Source organism: Takifugu flavidus, chromosome 6, assembly GCF_003711565.1.
Source record: "Takifugu flavidus isolate HTHZ2018 chromosome 6, ASM371156v2, whole genome shotgun sequence".
Classification (NCBI taxonomy): Eukaryota; Metazoa; Chordata; class Actinopteri; order Tetraodontiformes; family Tetraodontidae; genus Takifugu; species Takifugu flavidus.
The window spans coordinates 16,794,598-16,821,199 of NC_079525.1; the positions used below are offsets into that span (position 1 = coordinate 16,794,598).

The 26,602-nt window shown below is 39.5% G+C and overlaps 1 protein-coding gene across 22 annotated transcripts in view; it reads right to left on the reverse strand.

Annotated features, from left to right (window-relative positions):
• Window positions 1-26,602, reverse strand: part of macf1a (microtubule actin crosslinking factor 1a) — a 140,618-nt gene that overhangs the window by 75,995 nt on the left and 38,021 nt on the right. For 10 of the 22 annotated variants that reach the window (XM_057034642.1, XM_057034641.1, XM_057034637.1 and 7 more), the window contains exons 1-3: window positions 5,647-8,355; window positions 637-803; window positions 419-531 (exon numbers count right to left, since the gene is read on the reverse strand). In XM_057034642.1, the coding sequence (XP_056890622.1) occupies window positions 419-531; window positions 637-803; window positions 5,647-6,813 (1,447 nt within the window). In that variant the 5' untranslated portion in view covers window positions 6,814-8,355. Of the gene's footprint in view, window positions 1-418; window positions 532-636; window positions 804-5,646; window positions 8,356-10,266; window positions 10,360-10,708; window positions 10,787-12,418; window positions 12,509-15,939; window positions 16,002-18,071; window positions 18,390-22,438; window positions 22,746-26,602 lie in introns of those variants that run through there. The other 12 variants (XM_057034651.1, XM_057034654.1, XM_057034652.1 and 9 more) reach the window with 5 other exon arrangements.

Consider the following 26,602-nt stretch of genomic DNA (forward strand, 5'->3'; position numbering starts at 1 on the left):
TGGGGAAATATCAACATGGGACTAGCAAGATCTTTGTTACTAGGATACACTGTGCTTTAAACCTTGGATTTCAGTGTTAACTTTGATTAAAGTACTCTCTATGATTGAATCAATTCCATACAAATGATACAATTGAAATTATACCCTTGGACTGTCTGTGGTGTGAAAGTAAACAAACCACAAGATTTATTTTGGCATTATTTCAAGAGCTATACTGCAGTCAATGAAAGATGTGTAAATATATTGTATTTCTTGAAAATTTTACCGTTTATAGTTTTATATATAAAAACACTGGACATAAACTGATTCAGTCTCTGAATCACCAAGTAAAATAGTGCAATAGCCTAAAACGCTGCATCAGAACATTAGTAAGTCATCAGAACATTAGTAAGTAATGGATTCTGATTGAATGCCTCACCCTCAGCATCCAGCAGCCTGGTCACCCCTAGCGACTCAGCAATCTCAAAGGCTTGCTCAAGGTTCTCCTGATTACTTTGCTGTGACACTATTTCCATGTCAATCAGGTCTGGCCTAAAAGTCGTGCACAAGATGGCTTGTAATGCATTCATTAATTAATAGAAATTGATCAATTTTGATAAAACAATACAGCCATTATAGCTATGCTAGCTATCTGACCTGTATCTGTGCAGAAGAGCGTTGAACATGCGTCCATCGCTCCAGCATGAAGTGAAGTTGGCACAGCGGAGGCCAGGGTAGCCTTCTGTTGCCTGCTGACTCCATATTAGTAGCTTCTCTTTGGCACTGAGGTCACTGGACTCGCCACTCACATAAATCTCTGAAATCTGTAGAGAAATAGAGTGAAATGAGAAATCAGACATGTCAAAATGCAATCCTGGTTTTGCCAAATGAAACTATGTTCCTATCATATTAGCTTCATCTATTATGGATCTTTTGGAATGCACACAGGCCAACATGTTACTAGAAAACGGTATCTATTTGGATCAAGGGTATTAGGGGGAAATGATCTCAAAATGAAACCTTTAATCCAAAAAAAGAGCAAAAACATAATTTCTAATCTTATCTGATACAACCAAAAAATGAAAAGGTTAGTTCAGACCTGACTGCATAAAATCCTGAGTCACAAACTCACAGCTATTGTTGTATTTCTTACTAACTTTGATTTAACCCTTTTACCATTCACTCCCTTCCCTTACATTTTTTCCGCTCATACTAAAGGTGCGTTTGGAAGGGCCATGTATGAAGGCTAGAAGAACCACATGGATTGTTTAAGGCCCACAGGTGTAGTAAAAAGAAGTTTCAGTATAATTAAGACCAGTAAGGTTAATAATGCATGTAAAGTGACATTCTTGGCACTAGCTAGCTCTATTTGAATTTTTCTTTTCATTTATTTATCCCAACAACCAAAAAATTATTGGTGGGAGGATGAAATCCCTTATGGCGGATGGTTTTGATCTCGGATTGATGCAAAAATAAAATATGCTTTTAAATATATTCTGTGTTCCCCAAGTCTCAACAATGTGGCACTCACACTGTATATTACACAAACCAACAAAGAAAGCACATTAACTCTTGGTATACAATCCTGACATTGACTTACATGACTCGTGTGCAAGAGAGATGTGCAGCGCTAAACCCAAGCCGACATTAATGACAGCTGCCGCTGGTGCAAAGAGGAACGTTACAAGTGATGGCAGCTGCATATAAAAAGTGCTTGGTGGTTTGCTGCAGCACTGCAGAGGCTGCAGCAGCCTTTAAGTTTCAAGGTGAAGGAGTACTGAACGGATCTATGACTAGGACACAAACTTTAAAAATTCTACACACAGGGGATCAAGATGTACATATAACATAATCATTTATCTTACTTTATTTAACAGGATCATTTCTGGGCGCTGTCATTGATGGTGGCAGATTTCTGTGGTTAAGTGCCTAATGTAACGTTATAAAGCGATGCCATGAAAAAAGCTTACATTGTTGCTGGCATTGTATCCATGTACATTTGGACCGGATGTGGAATGTGAAGTACACTTTCATCAACAATATACAAATGAATAGTCCACGGGAATCCACATCATAAAGCGTGTCAGACCATGAGCCAAAAATATGGGAATAAATGTGTATACAAGACTCAAGAATATTCTTAAAATACTGAGCTTTTGTCTTAGTGTCCGCATGGACATTATGTTATGGGCAAAAAATGAATTCATTTATGAACTCATGAACTTTAGTAGAAAAAAATCCCCCCGCATAGATCCCTGAATAAATTTAGATTATATATGCCCATGTTGCTATAACTTGTGCTCTAAATTATGGGGTGCATTACAATTGAACATGAGCTAAGTATGATGCATGTCTGGTTCTCTTGTACCCCATTCATATTTAATTGCGGCAGTGTGAATATAGGGAAGTATTATAATAGAAAGCATGGTTTAAGCCCTCCCAGGAAATTCAACCACTATGCACAGGAAAAAAAACCTCATTTAAATACACTGGGCGCTTTTGAATGATCAGTAAATAGCAACAACTAAGGTTATATTAAGAGGAAGAGGGCACAACCTCAAATGAAGTAACTCTTTCCTCTCATAAATAGGAATTTCTTATGTCCCCTGTTACTGTTAGATGATAGGAGTAAAAATGTATGTGGTTTAAAAAAGGAAACTCAAGCAGGCCAATGTAACAGAACGGAAGGGGGGGGGGGGGGGGGGGGGGGCAGATAAAAACAATGTGTGCAGAGTTGATTGGACTCTGGGAAATGGCAGAAATAATGGGAAGCTGTCATTTCCAGGGACTGATAACACACAAATAAGAATTCATGAACCTCTTCCCAAAACCTACACTGACAAGTTACACATTCCTCTGAGTATCAGTACAGAACCATTCATTTATGCATTTGCTCCCAAATAGCTGACAAGAAGCTATATTACGGTATATTTTTAACTAGTTTTAAGATTTCACTGCAGCATGTGCAGTAGGGCTATCGTTAGCTGCGGAGCATTTCATCTTAGCTACACAACACAGAACTCACACACTGATAGATTTAATAAGATCTAACAATGTGACACGAGGAAGATGTGTGACACGGATTAGACCAGGCATGGGCAAACTAAGGCCCGGGGGCCACACGCGGCCCGTTAAACGTTTTAATCCGGCCCGCCAAACTTGAAAAATTAAATGAATAAACCTTGTTAATGTTAAATTTTCACTGCAATTCTGGTGTTTTCCCACTAGAAAAAAGACAGTCAGGAGGAGAGTGATGGTGATATCCTGAAGGATAACAGAACTTTCAGTGCTTTAAAATAGAAATGGTTATTAATTTTTTTTAAAAAGGCACATTTTATTCATTTGATTTTAAGTGTTTTAAGACTCATTCCAAAGTCAGATATTTTGTTGTAATGCTTCTCTTCATTTTCATTTGAAATTAAAGCACATGTTTTCTCCATATCCCAAGATGTGTATTTTTTCTCCAATGAGGTGAGGTTACCAAAGCACTCCATCCATCCATCTGCTCCTGGTCCGGCCCCTTTGTCAAATGTTAGAACCCATTGTGGCCCACGAATCAAAATGTTTGCCCACCCCTGGATTAGACCAATCGGAAACATACATAACAGATGAAATTAAGAGAGCACTGCTGACTTTTTGGTGGATTGATGTGTGTTACTTCTTCAATGACAGGATATATTAATCACACCGATCCCAAAGGGGCCTGGAAAACGATTTTGTCATCACATAGTAAGAACTTAGTATTTGCCAAAGTTAAATGTGAACTGCCAGATCAATTTCTAAAAATACTCTGAGATGACTGCATGATTACTGCATGTTTGTCACATGAAAACCCTGCAAACATAACAAAGCATAATCCAATATTCTGATGCCTGACTCAGTTACTCTTTTTAAAAATTTCTCAAAGGTTCATAGATAAATGGCAAAGGGAGGGGACATTGTTGAATAATCATTCTGTAATTCATTTTACATTAAAGGACAGCTCAAACAAAATAAAAAGCTACAATGGTGTGAAAAAGTTTGGGCACCTCCTCTGAGGTTGTGTAATAATGGACTCTGACTTCACACAAACTTATCTTGGTGGCATGTCCTTCATTTGCCCATAAGAGCCAAGTGTTAGCTTGATTTCCAAACACAGATTCATAGTATGTATGATTCAAGTATTCATAGTATGCAATTGTATGAAATTAAATCAAATGTAAAAAATAGGCTGTGCAAAAATGTGGGCACCCTTGTCATTTTGTTGCTTTGATGGCCTGTAACCAGTCATCACAAGATAATTGGACACACAAAATTGGTTTGGTGAGCTCGTTAAGCCTTGAACTTAATTGACAGGTGCATAAAATAATGACAAAAGGTATTTAAGGTGGCCAAATGCCAGTTCTCATTCTGTTTGACGCTCGTCTGAAGAGCTGCAACATGGGAGCCTCAAAACAACTTTCTGATGACCTCAAAACCAAGATTATCCAGCATTATGGTTTAGGGGAAGGTTACAAAAAGCTGTCCAAAAGATTCCAGCTGTCAGTTTTCACTGTCAGGAACATTGTGAGGAAATGGAAGGCCACGGGCACAGTTCTTGTTAAGCCCAGAAGTGGTAGGCCAAGAAAAATTGCAGAGGCAAAGACGAAGGATGGTCAGAATGGTTAAAAACAACCCACAGACCACCTCCAAAGACTTGCAAGGATATTTTACTGCAGACGGTGTTGCTGTGCATCGGTCAACGCTACAGCACAATTTGCACAAGGAAAGGCTGCACGGAAGAGTGATGCAGAAGAAGCCTTTTCTTCATAGTCGCCACAAACTGAGTCGCCTGAGGTATGCGAAAGAACATTTGGACAAGCCAATATCATTTTGGAATAAGATACTGTGGACTGATGAAACAAAAATTGAATTGTTTGGTCACAACAAGAGGCGATATGCATGGCGGCAAAAGAACACAGAATTCGAAGAAAAACACCTGCTTCCCACAGTAAAATTTGGTGGAGGTTCCATCATGCTGGGGCTGTGTGGCCAGTGCTGGTACTGGAAATCTTGTTTAAATTGAGGGTCGCATGGATTCCACTCAGTATCAGCAGATTCTTGAGAATAATGTTCAAGAGTCTGTCACAAAGTTGAAGTTGCGCCAGGGATGGGTGTTTCAACAAGACAATGACCCCAAACATTGCTCAAAATCTACCCGAGCATTCATGCAGAGAAACAAGTACAATGTGTTGGAATGGCCATCTCTGTGGGATGACTTGAAGCAGGCTGTCCATGCTCGGAATCCTTCAAACATCACTGAATTGCAGAGGTTTTGCCAGGTGGAATGGGCCAAAATACCATCATCCAGGATCCAGACACTCATACAGGCTGTTATTTTTGCAAAAGGAGGCTCTACTAAACACTAATATGATTTTTCTATTAAGGTGCCCAAATTTATGCACAGGCCTTTTTTTGTTTTGTGGCATATTGCACATTTTCTGTTAACCCAATAAACCTCATTTCACTGCTGAAATATGATTGTGTTCATCAGTTATTTGATATATCAAAATTAAGTTGTGAATTAAAACACCCAATGATTGGTGAATAAAAATAATGCCAATTGTCAAGGGTGCCCAAACTTTCTCATACCACTGTAAGAGAGTTGGCAGCGCGAACTGACAGGAAGGAGGCAAAGAAGAGGCAAACCTGTGGCAGGGATTCAACATCTGGCCGTAGCTGCATAGATAAGGGACTCTCGATCATGGAGTCCAATCTCTCTGAAGAGCTACCAGTCAGTCCTCCCCAGTCTGTCTGACAAGGAGTGGTACCTGCTGTCTCTGGAGAGGTCAGCGGTAGATCACTGGCATAGCCCGACTCCAACAGACACAATTCCTGTGCATGATCTGGAGCATCCAAACTGAACTCTGTCTCCTGAGTGTGGTCAGACGACATAAGTAGTCCCCGGGAATATATAATGGATCTAGCAGCCTCCTCTTCAGGCAACTCTACTTTGATGATGTTTCCTGTGGCCTGTCGAGGTACATAAAGGTCTTTGTTGACATCCCCCTGGTTCTGGCTCTCACTATTCCAAACTGGAGATCCAAAATCACTGGGGTACACCGTTTTTACAACACAGAGTTTACCATCCACCTCACGGATATGGACGACATCTTTGCGCTCTCTGTCTAAGAGTGTATGACTTACTCCCAATTTGATGTTCCCACACTCTCTTTTGTCCAACTCGACCTTATTTATGTCTTTTTTCTCTTTCTTTTGTTTAAGAATCCAAGGTTTCTCTAAAACCCCTTGAACCTTCTCCTTAACGCGACACACCCGTCCTCCACCTGGAGTGATACATCCTACGGTTGGGATTGTGTTCGCCGGTACGTCCGTTGCTGTTTGGCTTGGGATGATCGAAACATCAATGATGGAACTAACAGTGTCTTCTTCCCCTGGAAGACAGAAGACTCCTCTCCATGCTGGACTGGGCTTTGGAGACACTTCATGCAGTTTGCTATCCAGATGTTTCTGTATTGTTGCACTCAGAGAACCAGGGGAAAAAGTGCGACCGTGCAAATAGTTTTTGGAATGAATCAACTGGGTGTCAGGCACTGTTGCAAGGGTCTGGGCCCTGATGCAATCCAAGTCTGCTGTTTCTATAGGTGAAGGCATTTCCTCACAGTTAATATCCCCCTCCTCCTCCTTTTCTGCCAAAAGAATTCTTTGGTGCTCAAAGTCAGCCTTTTCCAAGACCATTTTCTTCTTCCCCTTGTGCTTTCGTCTAAAACGGAGGCGCTTCTTTGGTGAAAGTGGTGGGGGCCCACAAGGTTCCCTCTCATGTGGGGGCCTGACACAACCAATGGAGTTCCCCATGGGTTTGATGACAAGGAGGAGTGTGTTTAAAGAAATCCCAGAAGCTGGTTATTCCATCAGAGAAGCCAAGTCAATATTTAAATTAAAATATTTCGTTCAGGTGGCAAAAGACAGCAAATCAGCAGTTAAATGGCTTGTTATTAGTATAAATATTCTGAGTAATATGATAGAGGGGAGGTTTAACTCAATTTTCCATGGGCCATCACCAGTATTTTACTGAGTCAGAGACATGCAGCGGCAGACTAATGCATCATAGCCAGATTCTCCATCTGTCCTTTGCCTCTATTATCCAGTACTCTGGTAATGTATTAGCTGGTTCTGTGGTTTCCCACTTCTAGATTTCCGTGAAGACCTCAGGCAGCTTTATATTGTCATGGAAAGGGGGAAAATCCATTTAGGGTTATGTTTTGTTAGATTAACCGAATGGAGAGATAAAAACAATATTTCAGCCTTTACGTCCAACAAGTTGTCTGAGATATATGGAAAGAATGACCGCTGCCTAATGCTTTTAACAACTTTCAGATTCCAGATGCAAGAGGCATCTATGCACACTCAGACGTAACAACTACCTGACATGAATTAATAATGGTTCTCTAACTTTGGCGATGTTTTTGCAGGACAAGACAACAGCAGTAAGGTCCCAGTTATATTTTCCATATCTTTGAGGGCGCAAGGGGCAGTAAGATGTAGGGGGCATCATCAGAGGCTCTACACATGAAAATGGGACACTTCTCTTTGTATCCTGTGAACTACAAGGACAGATGCTCTAAGGGTGCTGTTCTAAATTTGGACAGAACTACACCTCAAGTACCTCCAGACGGTTTAGAGTCACATGTTTCTTCCATGGATACAGGGACACAGTTTCCACAGTCTTTACTGCCATGATTCCCCAAGAACCAGAGTTGAAGGAAAAGATATTTCAGCACTGCCTAATCATAAACTTCAAATGCTGGCAGTTTGTCAGTTACTCAGGAAAGCACCCCCTTTATCAGGTGGTGCAGTGCGACGATGCAACAGCCTGACAAAATCCGCAGTTTGCAGGTTTAGATTGCTAAAAGCAAATTTAACACAAAGTCAAAATAGCAAAAAAAAATCTTGCAATCCATGCCTGCTTAATGCCCACTACAGCCAAATAGAAAAGGAAATGAACAATAAAAAGGACTTGTAGCTGAATCCAAAAGTAAGAGAGGTCAAAGGGAAGATAGGATAATTATTGATACCCCATCCTAACAGACCTACTTGAAGAGAGAGATGTGTCAATGGAATTAAAAGGTTTCAGCATCGAGCAAAAGGTAATCCTGAACTCCATGTAACATGACAGCAGCGATGAAGCGTCCACATCCCCACATTCTTGTAAAATAACAGATATGCAGGAAAGCAATACAGAAAATCAGCAAAACTAGCTCCGTCAGATGAGCGTGGCTGAATAGATCCCATAGCTATGAAGGAAGCTGGTCAAATAGCATGATATTGGTTGTCCAGAACACAGCAGAGTGTGTTTTTCAATGCCTGCAAGGTTGGACGGTCCCCCATTCAGCTGCGGCACCCCCTCTGAATACATGTCTCGCCGTACTGTGGGTTTGTGATCTTGAGGCCTGTTGATCGGGCGAAGCCGGGAGCTCCGGTGACAGCAAGCAGGGACTCAGCTCTTGCTAGGCTTGTATTTCTCCTTTGCTTTAGCCCTCCCTCCCTCACAGATGCAGAGGCAGAGAACTGCTTTTATCTCCCCGGTGCTGCAGCTTCACACTCTCTTCTGCCCAATCTCTCACAATCCACCCCTCCCTCTTTGGCTCTCCTCCTCCTATCCGCTTCCTCATTACTCCTGTCTCTCCCTCTCTCCCTCCCTCTCTCACTCTCCATCCCCCTCTCTGTCTTTTAGTTTTCTGTGCCACATACACACATGACCCAAAACCTCTCCTGAATGACAAGCAGCAAGAGGAACCTTATGTTTAAAGCCACAACTATCAGTGCCATCAATGAGAACTGCAGTAGATGTATGTCCTCCTAAGCAGAGTAACTGAGCATGAAAATGTTACATTGGTTCTGTCTGTGCGTGAGTGGCTGGAAGGCAATTCAGCATTTTTATGATCAGCAAGTATCGAAAGTTATTCATATGAACATATGGAATATAAAGAAAAGGGAACATAAAAGGCACTTAACATAATGACTGTGTCAAAATATAATAATAATAATAATAATAATAATAATAATAAATCCCTATCATTAATCTGGGACAGGTCTAACAGCAATCCTATTAACTTACATGTTTCAGTGCAGTAAATAATAATGAGCTAACTTGTGACACCTTGTGGTTAGACTGAGTAAAATTTAAAGAGGAAGTACTTTGCCATGTAAGATTCAAGAGTCTACAGGAAATTTAAGCAACCCAGAGAGATGAAGACTGACCAAGCTGTTGAATTTAATGCATATACAACACCTGCAGTAAAACTCATAATTCCAAAGATGGTTAAGACAGTATATCCATAGATGAACAATAGGTATTTAAAATATAAATGTATTGTAAATACACAAACAAGGTACATTTGAATGATGCTAGGTAGGATTCTACATTCTTTCACAAGACAGAGCAATGTTAGATAGGAAACCCAATCAGTAAAACACTGTTTCAATTAAGTGATGACAATAATGTGATGTGTCACACACATCCATGTAGGGACACTAGGAATCTGTGGCACAGTACAAGAGGTGTTTGATGATGAGAACTTGAGGCCAGTTTAACAAATGAGGAAATAAAAAAAATTCTATGAGTGACTTTGAAGCAAGAGAGCCCCTAACTCTAATCAGAAAATTAAATAAATACATGAAAAACCGTTGTGAAATGATGAGGCACCACAGTGTATTGTCTAACCATGGTAATGTGTGTTGTTAATGCTACAAATATAGCATAACAGTATGTACACATGCGTTATACTGATGAAGAGTCCAGATCATAGTGGAAATCACTCATGTGAACTCTATATGAACTCTATATACTCTATATAACTCTATAGTTCAAGATGGGCTTTAATAAAGCCTTTGAGGCAGCCAAAGTTCCGGATGTACAGGATTTTATTCTCTACACTGATTCAGTGCCAAAAACAGGGCTGAACTGTTTTTTTAGCCAGATTTACAGGATAAACAACAAATCAATGTTGAGGGTTTATATGTAAGATCTTTTACACAATTATCTGTTATAACATAAACTCACCATTACATTAAGTTAACACTCGCCAACAGGGGAAAACAGTATTAGCCTGTCAATAAAAACTGAATTCCACACAGATGGGAGGAGAAAAAAGAGTTATATTATCTCTACATAATCAGAACTTTAAATCAATAACTGTTTTAAGAGGCAATAACTTTAATTATCTCTTGTGGCTTTCTCATAATCTGCATTAACTCATAATCTGTGATAAAAGCATCACAAGTTACAAGGCAGTGTAGGGCACTAACCTGGAAGTGCAGGATGATGGTCCAGATGAGGCCTAATGTCAGTTTAGGGTTCCCGTCTGTGATGTCATCATTCCTGATATTCACAAGTTTGACCTTGAACAAAAAATATAGCCCCAAACGTTAACAGTGCAGCCACGGTGAAAACACCAAGGGCAAGATTTAAACAAAGAGGAAAAGATCTCATTGAAATCATGTTTATGAGTTAATGTTACAGAAGAGCAATGAACACTTTCAAACTGCATGACTCGTTTGAAATTTGAATCTAAAAACTTTTATTAACATCAGACATTAAAGAGGATTTTTAAATTATGAAAGGGCTTAGGTCAGTCAAATGACTGACATGTGGACCTTTTGGCATCCAACATGCAAAAAAATATGATGAAAAAAAAAAGATGAAAATCAAAGCAAAATCATATAATTAGTAATATGGCTGAACTCATACCTGTCTCTGTTTGAGGAAGTCCAGTGCTATTTGGACATTCTGTAGTCGATGAAATCTCATTCGCCCCTTTTCTCTGGGCTGGAAAGAAAAGAGTACATAAGTGTGTAATAATGTTATAAGGAAATTAAACATATTTAGTTTAGTGGTAAAACACAAGAGGAAGGAATTAATGTTCCAAGGGGTGTTGCCTTGGATAAAGACATGCTGAAAAGAGTCAAATTACTAGTGTTGTTCAAGAAAAAATGTTATATTCCAATAAAAAACATAATCAACCAGGCCGGTTTACCTGCTTTTACAGTTTTGAAAATTATTGCAGTACAGGGATTCCAGTTTAAGGGGAACAGTTATTCACAACATGCCATCATTTCCAGATGTTTAAGAGGTCTAGTGACTCATACTCTACACTCAATACAAAGGTGGTCCAAACTTGGTCCGACAAGGGCCACAGTCCAGCAAGAAGTCCTGCTGGGCTGCGGCCCTTGGAGGACTCACTTGGAAACCTCTAGACTCTTCAAACACAGGAATGGATGAAACCAATGGCACAGCAAACACGTGCATTTACAAAGCTCCCCCTGTTGGCCAGGGCTGTGAGCTGTTGGAGGTTGGGTGGATTGAAACATACTCCCTGAGCTCCTTCCTCTTCCTCCTCCTCCCTTCTAAGCAAGATGAGAGGGGGCACTCTTGAGCCAAATGCTCTTTTCAATGAAGGACCACTTTTCTGTTGCTTTAATAGAAGAAATGAGAATATATGGAAATAGGTAAAAGAAAGATGATAAATTTAAAAAACAGGGATAAGTACTTAAAATAGATGAAAGTCCGATTTTTGATGTCCGAAAAAAAAAAACCAGACGGAATCAGCTGTCAGATTGCGTTAGTAAAGCAGGCCTGCTTCAGGTCATGGCCTGTCTGACAGCATTAGGACTAATGCTCTTACATCAGCATGCTGACCAGAGCCAGTCCAAAACCCAAACAACTGCTCTTAACAGGCCATTCAATTGACTGACTGGTTATGTAAAATATTAGGTTCATTAGCTATGGCATAGCTAAACTTAACCTTTTGTGTTTTTTTTAAACTTTGTTTCTATATATGGTGGTTTGCTACAAATTAACTATCAAATGAAAAATACATATTAGGTGACATCTACTCAGACACTTCTGCTCTCTGAGAATAAATAGGTAATTATTAAAACACAGTTGAATTGGTCTTTAAATAAATACCCCAAACTTTAGTGCTGTGTTACTGTAATGATCAATATAGTTTCATTACTGCTTTTTCGTCAAAGATACACAGTGGTATTAACTTGCATCGTTGCACTGCTAATAAAAACAAAAGGAACATGTCCCACATCTAACTGGAAAAAGTATTGGAGTAGAAAAACTTAACTGAACTTAATTCAACATTTTACATTTTTAAATTAGACCAGAATATTAGTCAGTGATCTTCTTCACCCTTTTAGTTATAAAAAGTAAAATAAAATAAAAAATAGGATAAAAAACAAAAAATATTTGTGTTAGATAGTTTGGAAGAGACTTGGTAAAGTGTTTGCAAGATAGTAATGCTTTGTACAAGGAATAAACACAGTGGCCATTTGGTAAAAATGGAGATAATATTTGAATATGTGATGGTGATGGAGAGAGAGAGAGAGGAGAGAGAGAGAGAGAGAGAGAGAGTGTGTGTGTGTGCGTGTGTGAGGGAGACAAACATCATACCAAGGTAACTCCAGAGAGAACCTCAAGCAGGGAGATCAAGTTGTGTCCATCCCTCAAGTCCTCATACAGGTCTGTGATGTGCTTCCTCACCTAGAAAAATGTAGAGCAAAATTATAAAAGTGTGGGATGTGAGGGGGGAAAGGAGGAGATAGGCTTAGTGTCCAGGGACTGAACATCCCTTTCTATTGACCCAACACTACTGACAGGATGATTCAACAATGGTTACTGAGGCAACAGAGGTGACACACCAGCTGTGACCTCTTGTGTCTGTTGCCATGACATTTATGCCATAGTGAATGCTGTGAGGTTGGGCTGTCTTCAGTGGCAATGACTGCTGACATGATGACTCATGAGGTGAATCAGCAATGGTGCTTTTGACAGACGGACGGATGGACGGACGGGTGGATGGAGAGACAGAGAGGCAGTGCAGACAGAAAATCTCATACACAGTAAACTCCATGATAGGAAGGCTAGGTTATATTTAATGTTCTAAACTTGGCATCATATTATTTAAGCTTCAGTATAAATGACAGAATTTGGCAACACTAATGAAAATTCTCAATCATGTTTGAAATGAAAAATGCGCAAAACCTGTGCTACCACGTTTCACCAGAAGAGGGCACGACAGCCTCAAATCTCAAAATTCTTCATTGTGCTAAAACTTGAGCTCTAACAGATGAAACCTAACTTACATCAAACCATCCTCATTCCTTCAGCTTTGTTTATTTTACCCTCATCTTCTTTAAACACATTTATTAATATCTATAAATATCATGTGTTTTCAAACAGGAGCTAATGACTGTAGTAATTAGATTGCAAGAAGAATCGATGGTTTTATCACTAACTAGAAATAAGGACCTTTCTTTCTGTTGAGTTATTTCCAAGAATGCCACAGGTTCACAGTTCTCTGAATGGATTCTCACATCTATGACGTATGAACACCAGCTGTTAAAAGGCCACTCTGATATAAATGGAAACTGTCTGAAAATGACCTGTGCAGCCATAAGGGCAATGTTACCAGGTAAAAATGAAGAATCACTAAAACAATTAAATAGGTCAATTATGGATCAAGCAATTGTGAATTTATGAAATGCTTGTGCTGAAGCTTTGTGACAAAAGCTCTTAAAACTACAGCAAGATGTTGGTATAGGTTCTGAGTTGCCCAGCCCGTAGTAGCCTGGTGGCTGAGAACTGGACGAAATGACGTCTATTCTCCTGTTCAGAGATCTTTCAGATCACTTCAGGTTCATGCTGCTTTGGATTTAAAGAGGATGGTGTCTAAAACAATGCCTACCTGCCACTTACAATGCTTTTAAAGACTCATCCCCCATTCACACTGTGTGGTCTCAGTGGGACAGCCACTGACAAGATGCCACACCCAACAATTCAATCAATCAATCTTTATTTGTATGGCGTCTTTTACAATCAGAATTGTTTCAAGGAGCTTTCCAGAATCCCAGGGCCTAACCCCAGACAAGCAAAAGTGGCAAGGAAAAACTCCCCTTTAACAGGAAGAAACCTGGAGCAGGACCAGGCTCATGTAGGGGGACCCTCCTGCTGATGGCCGGCTGGGTAAAGAGAGAGGAGAAGGGGGAGGACAGGTAGAGGATAGAATAGGTAGGAGAGGAGAGGAGAGGAGAGGAGAGGAGAGGAGAGGAGAGGAGAGGAGGGGAGAGGAAACCATGATCCAGTGGGGTGACAGAGGCCTGTCAGGTGATCGACATTGTGATCGACATCGCTCACAAGGTTGGGGCTAAAGACTAGAACAATGCAACCTTAGGGCTTTTAAAAACCTGTCACTCCAGATGATTTGACGAAGCTATGGAGAGATAAACATCTTTAACTACAGACCAGAGGGGCAACGCTCCTTCTGACTTGTGCCTATTCTCTCCTCTACCTGTCCTCCCCCTTCTCCTCTCTCTTTACCCAGCCGGCCATCAGCAGGAGGGTCCCCCTACATGAGCCTGGTCCTGCTCAAGGTTTCTTCCTGTTAAAGGGGAGTTTTTCCTTGCCACTGTTGCTTGTCTGGGGTTAGGCCCTGGGATTCTGGAAAGCACCTTGAAACAATTTTGATTGTAAAAGACGCTATACAAATCAAGATTTATAGATATGGTGACAGACAGACAGACGGACGGACAGACAGACCATAACACATGTAATATATTGAATTAAGATTTTTTTAAGCTGTAAAAAAACAGGAATCATTCCAGCTGTCTTAAAATAACCTTTTCCATAACAGATACCAGTATTAAAAATATTAATTAATAATTAGTAAAGCATGTAAAAAAGCCAAAAGAGGGAAGAAAATAAAGACAAATTATACTTGATTCAGAACTAAAAGTAACTACAGATGTCATCTGACTGCTTTCTTGCTTTTCTCATGGCATAAACATCTATCACATCACTACCCCTGTAAGATAAACAGTGTTAACAGTTCTTTATCTTCTTAAATTGCCCCTTGAATCCTCATATTTCCTTGGCTACTGTGTCAACAGCCTAAAGGGTCAAAATGTGTCACTGCATGCCAGCAGGTATTGAAAGGCCAGTGTTTACACTGTACAAACACACTCCCATAGCTCCCATTTCTCCTGAGAAGCTTAAAACATTCAAATGCATACGGACCAAACAGAAAACAATTTTGTGAAAGTGTAAATGAGTAGACAAATAAAATGATGGTTACAACCATTTAAATCTAATTCAGTTAAATGCGTTTGCATCATTGACTATTCAGATGAATCTACATGGAAAGACAACTTTAAAAGTAACAACAGTCCCATGCTGACAATGAACCTTTTTAGTGTTTATTATTTACAAATATATAGAGAAATTATTCTGTATTCGAAGACGATAAACTACATAACTAAATAATCCATAAGTATTAAAAATATTGCCACCTGTCCTGCTGCTGCTATCGTGACCTATATTTACTGCCAGTAGTGGCTCAGGCAGCGTCAGCTGATATGGAGTTACATTCATTGACCTTACAAAGGGACAGCAACCACCCAGAGTTATTGGGTCAGTCGAGCCCTTCGTCTGGCATCATGTGATAAAAAAATGGTCTGAATTGTTTAAGATGACCACTGTGCCTGTGTGTGAGACACTTGGAACACACAGTACTGTCTGATCATGGCAGAAAGGTCCAGTGCATGCATACACAGAAGACACTGTAGCTAGAAAAGATAAAATGGATCAACTATCTTTTCCCTTTGACCTAAGATTTCAAAAAATAAAAAGTGCTTAAAGTCAAAGCTGTCACGAACAGACAGCTTGTCCAGTTATCTTTAAAGGCATTACCTTTTAATACTATGTTTTACTCATCAATAATTCCAGCATTATTTATTTGATGTGTTGCAAAGAATTGTGATATCAACAAATTATTTATGTGAATAATAAGAATATTAAATCTTATTAACAATTCATGTGTTTTTTCTTTTTAAAAAAAAAAGTAAAAATCACATCTCACTGTTTTTCACTTTTGGATGACTGAGTGAAGTGGACTCAAACAATGCGATGGCACATACCTTGATCAGATGCTTGTTGACCCATTTCGTGAAGGTTTTTTTCTGTACCCTGTCTCGTTCATCTGAAGAACACATAGAAATAACATTTATTGAAATATCATCCATATTTTTATTGATCAAAGGGCAAGGACATTCTCTCTCTCTCTCTCTCACACACACACACACCGCATCATAACTAATTCATCCTCATTTAACTCATCTCTACTACTACAATAATTCTGCACTACAAATAGTTGAGCGATGATGAAGGCTCTCTAAGTTCACTAAGAACAAGTGGAAATTGTGTTGATAAGACCCTCTTTATCTACCAGCCTGACCTCTCACACAGTCTTCTGCAGATATCCGTACCATGTTTAACTTAGATGACATCATCTTGAGTAAACTGAGGTTTGCTTGTTCTTTTTACCAGTTAGATCTCGCCTGCTTCTTTCTGCTTTCAGTGTACTGCCTAACTGTCCAACAGTATTTGGTCTGTAGTGAATTTTAACTAAGTCAGGAATAGAGCCTAATGTTTGATTGCAACTCTGTTATATTCCCCTGCCACCTCCTCTTCCTTCACACTGCCTCTGCAAACCCTCTTTGTATGTCTGGCTTTAAGAGAGAATCCAGCATTCTTTCTTTTATGGAGATTTTGGCATTTAAGAGATGTTATGTATTTCATTGTGGTCTTAATGTGGCCCAAGTGGGAGATTTTTAAAAAAGACCCTTGTTGGATGCTTCAGTAAACAACAACCACCGCCATATTTTTTTGCTGCCAGTTAAAGCAACATGCTAGTTAAGCTACCCCCTGAAGTTCTCATCAATAGATATGATAATCATTCTGTAAGTCTCAGCACATTTGTGATTGTTGTTGTTTGTGTGTGTGTGTGTGTGTGTGTGTGTGTGTGTGTGTGTGTGTGTGTGTGCGCGCGTGCTTCTCAAGTACCAGGGATCATAATACATACAAATCATAGTTTGAGAAACACTGCTCTATGTATTGTTAGTACTATATTATATTATCCAATGCTTTTTGCAAAAAAAACCAAAGACAAATTGTTTAAATATCTGTTGAGATGATATACAATGTAAATATATTACCTTATCTGAACTAACCTTTAAAATTAAATAGTTTTCATATAGCTTCTGAAAAAACATGTGTTTAACTATCTGTAACAATATATAACAATTTTTTACACTGTGAAAGAATAATTTAGAATTTGTCAAAACAACCACTGATTGCGTGTATATTTGATTTTCATGTCAAACACAACAAAAAAGGATAATATTAAATATTATAACAATCATCATTATCATCTATTCACTCTCAGCTCAACTGCATGTCGGACTTTTCCCTCCAATATATAAAGTATCCAGTGGCAGCCAATCCCAAGACAGCGAGCCAAGCCAAGCGGTTTTTCTGTTTCTGTCGTGAGGAAAGGAGACAGTGTAGCTTCCTGCCACGAAGAGCTTATCTTATCCACTCTCTCTCTCTCTCTCTCGCTCTCTCTCTCTCACACACACACACACACACACACACACACCACACACACACACACGCACACACGCACGCGCACACACGCGGAAATCGGGTTTGAAATGAAACGACACTAACATAGTCCCCACGTGGAGGATGGACCACTGAGGAGTTTACACTGTAAAGACCAGCCCTGAGCAGAGAACATATATTTCAACACACTCTTGCAAAACAGTTTCAGCACTGTAGCACGCCTTATTTCTAAAACCTGCCAGGGTAGCTCAACTAGCCTAGAGTAATCCATTGTATCCCCCCACACAAGCACACAGTCACACACACGATGGTGGTGTAATTGCGCCAGGATTGCCAGTTAAACTAAAAAAAGAATTAGATGTAAATGGGAGAGCAAGAGAAAGGCATTAATTCAGCCATTCATTCTCAGGGGACAGTACTGGTAACATGTGCACCACTCCCAACAACAACATAAACAAACGCTCAAAATGTTCTTTCTCATCCTTCACCCAACGCTTAGCAATCCTTACCTGTATGTTGTCACTAATATGTAGTGTTCAAGTAACACGAGCTGACATGAAGCACTCGGACCGCTGACGGGACGTGAACAATACTGCTACCACTGAACAACTAGACTTCGTATAGACACACAGATGCACACACTGACCTGCACAGCACATGAGCGAGTACAGGTGAGCGTTGAGATGACATTCATTCCTGTAGTCAGGCCACATTGCTCACAGCTCTCACGGTTTTCCTTCAGTGCTAAATGGAGTGCCGTGTCATGCTAACAGTGAACAATAATCCAAGACAGCAGTCAGATATTTATAGCAGAAAAGACATCATTCAGAGATAAGCTTCTTCTTCTTCTTCATGGATGAAGCAGGGGAAGTGTAATCCTGCAGGAGAACACAAGCAGGTGCTTCTAGTTTCTCTTCTCTCGACTAAACCTTTCTGTGGTTCAGTTGTCCCTTCAAACCAATTTCTCCTGTGATAGCTGTCATATCAGCCTCCCCTCCGTCCCTCTCTCCACAACAGCAGCTGCTCTCACACGTGTGTGTCAAAGTCAGCATTAGATCCTCGCTCTGAGCCCACAGAGGACGGCCTTGCTCCCTCCCCTCAGTTCTACTTCCTCACCAGGCAGTTTCGCTCTCACTCTCACTCTCTTGCTCTCGTCATACTTGTTCACTCCATTTTCAGGCCACAGCAGATGGTGTGTACTCTATCTACAGCTGACAGAGCCACAGGAGATTGTGATATCTCTGTCTTTTCTCTTTTTAGCATTAAATTCTCTGTTTTAAAGGTAAGGAGCTCTCCTCACTCAGGTTTATTTTTTTGTATTGTGCCTTATATGGGTTGACTTTGCCGATATACAGGCATGCCATGCCACTAGAGGCAGTATGTTCCACCCCATCACTTTGTCAGAAACCAGAGAAGAGCACTGACATACTCATATGTAGCATTATCTTAAATGAAAAACATAATTACTAATAGAGTAAAACAAGTATTTAAGGTATCATGCTATCCCCCCCATACAAATAATGTAATAGGTTAGTCTAATAAGTTAGATATTCTAGATGACAAAATTAACCTCAACAGTACTACCTAGGCCTTTTTGCCACAGAGTGCTAAACATAAGTAGAGAAAAATTAGAGTATAAAATGTATTTTCCCCAATTTACCAACTTCCTTTCATAAAATAGTGAACAATATAGATTATATTAAGATAAAATCCCTGTCTTTGCTACAGTTTTCTAGGAAATTAGTGTTCTCTGACTAAAGCCTCAGGGAAGGCTTGGCAAATCTTTTGAATTTAATATAACAATCCAGTCTTTCATGCATGTGTCTTGGGTGTGCACATATTAAAAAAATGACTATCATAGATATCATGACTATAATCATTCTCATATAGAATTCGGCCACATGTTTCTGCTTTTCAGACAAGCAAGACAACTCTGCTTGGATTTAGCATGTGGGGATTGTTGCTAAAGAAATGAAGAGGTTTTACTGTGAATTTCACACGTTTGAACACACAGAACCTCTCTGCTACACATTTGTTTTAGTGGTTTTTTCTTCTCTTAAAATGATTCTGTTGCCCCAAACAAGTTAAAAGTAGTACTGACTTGTATCAACTTTGTCATGATTAAAAAAAGAATTGGGTTAACCCCACCACAGATCGGAAACAATGAGGCTGCAAAGGTGAAACAAGTTGTAATGGAGTCACATGGCAGAAACTCAGGCCAGATGTGAGGGCAGCTCCTGTCTAAAAAAAAAGCATGGGCTGATCGGGCTGAACCAGGACTCACGCACTCACACCATCACAACAAACTTCAACAGCAGCGCTGCTACTCCTTTTTATTTCTTTACATGTCGTCCCTTTTACCTCTAGCCAGTCCTTCGCTTCTCCGTTCATCTTGACATAGTGTCTTCCTGCATCTGAAGACGAACCATACTAAAAATATCTGGACAAGGGTAAACAGCTAATACCATGTGACGTGCTTATCCTCCACCACCTTGTCCTTCCCCTTAGTACCTCTAATCGTCCTCCCTGCCGACTGTCTCCGGGTGTTCTTTCCTCTTTTGAAGGGGGGGATCAAGTTTTCGGAAGCAGGGTTTTTACATGTTTCTTGTGCATCTTGACTCTTGACTCTAAAAGTGAACAATTTCACTTGGCTATATAATATTTGATTGTGGAAACAGGTCTAGTGATGAATTTGGTCTCAAAGGCCTGGTGGTCTATTTTAAAAATGCAAACACACCATTTCCTGTTTAATACCTAATATGCTCTAATTTGCCAGCTGTCCTATTAACCCAGTTAAACACAGGCCCTGTCATCAGATTATCTCCAATCTACCCTGCTGTGGCCACAGAACAAAGATATTGCAAATGGTAAAATTAAGTCAATAACATCTAATTAGAAGAAATGAAGGAGCTGCACATAAAGCTCAATGGCAGGACACACAACATCAACAAAAGCAGATGACAGTCTGTGGTAAGCCACAAGAGACACATGAATTTTGGGGAGAGCAAAGATTTTTGATCATTTCAAGTTGACAAATGATTAAATGTGTCTTCGCTTCTGTACAGTCCACTTTGGTGTTGGTCCAAACCCGTCAGTGCTTTAATGCACAACATTCTATTACAGAATAAAACAAATGTAAACGGTCACTGTGAAAATCAGCCCACGAACACAAGTTAAAGCGATGTGGGTTGGAAAGCAGGGACTGTATATTTTTAACAGCTTCACATAATCAGGCCTCTTTACATCCAAGGCTTTTATTTATTGTGCGGTAATCTAATTGTAACATGTATTTGTTACATGTTTTGATGCATTTTTATGATTTATTAAAAAAAATATGTCCAAATTTATGGAGGCTTGGAGCGGATTAGGGCATTTACATGGAAAACGCGTCTCTACTTACGTAATTTTCAGGTTACAAAGCAACTTCTGGAACAAATTAAATTTGTAAGTAGAGGTCCCACTGTACCAGCTTCTTATATTTTGGTTTTAACCTGCACTCAACATTAACAATAAAAATAATAATTTTAAAAAGCTGTCTACTAACTCCCAATAATATATGCAATGTTAACAGATCCACACACACTCAATCATGCTTGGTCAACCATAGTGACAATTCTGGTTTCCTGAGTGAAAACTAGTAGCACCACATCGTAACAAACACGCTGCAAACATTGCAAACATGGTGTGTCACCATGAAATTTTGTGACCTACATGTCAATTGCACTTGACAATTTTAGATCATCTAAAACAATAATATCACACCATTGCAGAGAGCAAGAGAATCCATATGCATTGAGGTGAATGTTCTCTTTCATTTTAGCTTTGAAGTAACTCCAGAATGGTATATAAAAACGAAGTTAAAACACAGTCTAACAAGAAGCAGCATATAACAAAAGCCAGCAACTCTGATGGATCTTCTGATGTCATTTTTAGTGACCATCTTAGAACATTAACCATTCTGCAGTTAGTCTGCAGACATAATAGCACTCAAGTAAAAGATATTGTGTAATGTGAAAGTGCTCAAATGATCTTAATAGATATCTTCCAGGGGGCTATGTGGGAAAAATATGTTGACCTGAAGTCTTGAATTCTATTTGTGGCCCAACGTATACACATAAAAAAGATATATGGAAACAAAACAAAAAAGTGCCTAAAATTCTGACTGATGAACATAAAAATCCAGCACCTGGATTTAAAACAAGTGTTACAATATGAGCTATGACAGAGCAACGGTATAGTATGCATTATGTAAGTATGTAAGTGTTAGTATAAACACAGTGTTGAAATGGTGTAGATACCTCCGGTTGTTACACAATGAGTTTAAAATCAGGCTCTAAATAAGTATTAGTGTTAATCTAAACCACAAAGAACAACTGTTATTTGATGCAAAATCTGGGGTGTTGCATCAGTATTTACCAGTAGCTTTGAATAATGACACATTAATGACTACTGGCAGCTTTTTACTGACAGCATGGCAGCTCCTTCATGTAAAAAGCCAGACTCCACAGTCATTGCATTACATTGCATGGACACAAGTATATGATTGCACTGTGCAAGGATTTAAGAAGCCTTTCTCTACGAGGAGCCAAATAAGGAAGAATCTCCTCCAATGATTCACACAGCAGAAACAGCTACGGCAGCAAACTGCTGCAGTAATATACAGTAGTATGAAAACACAGGAACTGGAGCTACAACAGAAGAAATGGCTATTATCCCTCTCAAACTTAAATAGAAAACATACAATAGTTAAAAGCTCAGCAAACTTTACCATAACGCTAACCACAATATCCCAACTTCTAAGCAAAAGACTAAAGGGAAATCTAAACTTGTTCATTTAAAACACTAACATGTCAAGAAAGAAGTGAGGAGGAGCTTAAACAGGAAGCAGATAAAGCCAGTGTTAAGGTGCAAAGAGATCAAACACTGATGTGAGAAGAGATGAACGAAATTGGACAAGGTAGAAAAAAATTGCATCTTCCCAAAGCCAACTGTTAGTAACTAAAAATAGTTTACCTTTTTCAAAACTGGACATCTGTCGACAAAAGTAAATCCAAAATCCAGCTGCAGTTAAAAAGTGAAATGTGACCACTAATATTGGCATTATTAATTCAGGGTCTGTCAGATAATCCATTTTGAGCTTTGCTTTACTGTGAATCAAAAAAAAAAAAAAAAAAAAACTCCAGGAAGAGAAAAACAAAAAAGCAAGTGTTACTTTAAATCCATCAAACCTCCACTTTACTCATGGAATCAAAAGTGAGGCAATAAAAGAGCTAAAAAATGTAACTCAGGACACTAGAGCAAACGTCCTTTTGGCTCTGGTTCCTCCAGCATCTCTCTACATTCAGAAATCCACTACTGTATCTAATAAGTTCTCAGAGTTCTTAGATCCGTTTACATGAACCTCCCCCATTTCCCCTCATGGTGCTCTCTCTCTCACTCTTGCTCTCTAAATGTTGCTCCCTCCCAGACACTCCACCAGTGAATTCCGATCCCCTGAAACAAGCCACCAGACTGTGGCCAGTGCACCCTTATTGAATAGGCAAATAAATATAACAGGACTAAACGGGAAAAAATGTCTATATCTTTATACGGCTGCCTCATACTGCAGGAAGGATGACTCACACGCTCTAGTTCCATTTAAACCAGTTTCTATAGACGCACCTGAGTAAAATGCCAAAATAGCAATAGTGTAACGTGTGTACCGTAAATGGATTTGAATGCATTTGAATGTCACTGTCATATTCTGTGCGTATGTTATTGTTTTTATGTTCTATTGACGTTATTGATCAGAACCACAAGAGCCACAAGAGTCAGTGTTTGTCTGCCTTTCTGTTGATACATTTCCTGACTGACATTTACGATCAGGTATCTCTGAAGTGGGTGTTCTGTTGATGAGTGTTCTGTTGATGAGTGTGTTTTCAGGTGCTTGAGATAGTCAATTACATGAAATAACATTTCACTAAAACACAATCTCTACATCTCTTGATTCACCCTCTCATTTTATAACTACCACAACTACATAACTAAAGTAAGTCAATGCAGGTTTATACCAGCTCAGAGTTTCTCCTAAACCCAATTTTAGAATAAAAACTTTCTGCTTATCGGCACAATAATTCCAGCAGTATTAAGTGTGTTTATGAATTGTGGCAGTAGGCCATAGTATATACAGTAGTATTAGTAAATTCAAGTGCCACAACACAAGAATTCAATGGACAATGATATGCACTGTATAAAGGAAGAAATGAAAAATAATTCATAAAATAAGATCATGAAAAATGAGTTAACAATGAGACATTTTCCCACCCTGTTAAAATGAATTTTAAATTTAAAAGAGGAAAAGAAAGAAAAAAGCATGACTATTAATCATTGTTGTTATCCAGAGCAGCCACTGTGGGGCAGAAGAGACTAACAAAGCTGAGCTGCTTCTTACTCAACATTGACCACAACAACACATCCCAGGTAACTGGAAAAAACAGATAAACAGTGTGTCAAACTGCCTGTTTCAAGATGCTTCTGTCAGAGAGACAGGTCAGAGGGAGGAAATGATGGGTCCTGCAATGAAGATGCTGCATCCCTGAAGTTGAGTCTCACACACACACACACACACACACACACACACACACACACACACACACACACACCCTATGAATTGCAAAACTAATGCTCAACTTTTAAACAGCTGCTGTGACATGTAGGTTTCCAAATGTCTCCTCTGACCTCTATAATAAAAAGCAGCAGACCATCCGGCCTGAGAAAAAAGGGGCGCTGCTTGTCATGGGTATAAGAGAGTATAATACTAGACCACACGAGTTGAAGTAAACGCTGACATGTGCACTGATGAAAGACCTCTGTCAGCAGCAGAGACACCCGACTGTCGCTGAGCCACTGTTTGCTCGGCCTCCTGAGTGAGAAACAGTGCTAAGGCTGCACTGTTTGCAGTGTCATGATAAACAGTCTGTACAGACTCAGCAGGAAAAATCAGGGTCATTTTGCAATATATCCAAATGTTGAGGTCAAACAGCGCATATCTGCATCACCAAAATACTTCTGTTAGGGGCAGAGCAGGCTTTTGGATTATATCCAGCCAGCAGTAAGTAATTATTTTCCCCATTTGGTTTGACAGAAATCATGACCTGTTAAGAACTCTTATTATGGGATGAACATGTGAAAATCCTTCTCGTGTTGGTCCTGCTGACAGCTGCCTAAGTCATGTTTTGACACAATAACTAAGCGGATCACCTTTCTGATGTGGAGACAGTTAGAGAGCCAGGAGTCATCAGAGTTACAGAAATATACCATGACACCAGAGCAGAGGAGAGGCCAAACGATGACTGTGGGCTTCAAATATCCCAGCAAGGCTGGATTCAAACATGTTGATGTGAGGATACACACAATCACCTGAGGTGCACCAGTGAATCAGTAAAAAAGGATACAAAGTTGGCTGAGACTGGAACTGAGCCAAGTCTCCCAGTCACTGCTCATACTGTAAGCTGAACAACGCAGCAGCAATTTGTGAAATTTGTGATTTTTGATTACCGTTAACCCATGACAACATAGCAAAGAAAGAGGAATAATAAAAATATCAAAAATAAGAAGAATCAATCAGTCCTGCTGACTTCATTAAACTGAAGTGTTTGTGGGAACCCAAACACTGGTTTAAATGGGCTGAAATAGATCTAGAGTGCGTGAATCATCTTTCCTGCAGTATAAATTCAAATTCCCGAATTAAATGTTAGATTGCATTATTTAGCCAAAGAAACAGGAAGTTTGAACACTCAAGAAGAGGAGGGGAATAGGAGAGAGAGGGGGAGAGAGAGAGAATATTAAAATGTCACACTGCAGTCAGGCCAACATTCTTGCATCGGCATCATGAATTATTTTTGCTTTTAAAAAGCTTAAGGCCTAAATTTGCTGCTTCTCTCTTCAATTACAATGCCTATACTATAGAAGAAAACAATGACTGGATGGAGCAAAAGATTACTGAGGAACTGAACATCAAAAGTGTTAAAACCACCATATTAGCCCAGAGAAGGCTGCTGCGTGCACAGCCCTCATCACAGTAAAGGGCAATGACATCTGTGACCCAAATGCAGGTCCGCTGGGTTATGACAGAACATGCAGAGACTCTTTTGCTTTCATTTCCTTACATGTAGAGCAAAAAGTACAAGATACTTCCTACTGCACTAAACATTCAGATTACATTTCTGGGAGGAAAGTGTGGGAAAAATAATAAAAGACCTCACCCAGAATAGCTCAGAGAAGGCCTGCCTTGATGGATGGTGAGAAGGAGCAATAGATTTATGACCCGTGAGAAAAAACAAGCTTCAACCGACCCTTTTGTGTTTCATGTTAATCACAGGTTAATAAATGGGGATTAGATGTGTGTGTGTGTGCGTGTGTGTGTGTGTGTGTGTGTGTGTGTGTGTGTGTGTGTGTGGTGTGTGTGTGTGTGTGTGTGTGTGTGTGTGTCACAGAGAGTCACAGGTCAATGACATCGGGGGAGGTAGAAAGAAATATTTTTTACATTCAATGTCAATATCAGGTGGGCATAATGTAGAGGGTAATTTCCCTAGATTCAAGAATGCAGTAGCAGAATAACATAATATTAACTTATTTTTAGAGAGAATTAAAACTACAACCCTTTTGTAGTTAATATTAAAGTAAAGAGATAACCATGTCTTTAAAATAAATCCATCAACAATATGACAGGCAAATCCAATTTACTACCAAGGAAGAATATATAATCGATTTTGAAAATAAAAGTTACCGGTACATTGTTGCTTAAAACAAAGTCATTGTTGTTTCCACAGCAGCCATAAAATAATTTACTCTTACACAAAGCACACTAGCTTAAAATATATGAAACCCTTGAACATTTAAGGGGGTCAAGATGGAGAGATAACAAAGAAGAAAAAAGGGGTGTGTGGGTGAGAAAGAAATCAGAGAGCAAAAGACAAAAAGTGAGGGAATGAAAAGGCAAAGGAGAAAATATTAAGAGTACCATTAGGCAAATAATTGCACCCCAACACATAACCACGGTAACCAGGATGTTTTAACAGCAGCTGTTCTAGTTACCATGGACACTTCTCAATTAGCACCCTCCCACTCTGCCCAGTCACTTATTGTGGTATTTAACCTGAACTTTTGAAAAGGCTGTAATTATCAGGATGTCTGGAG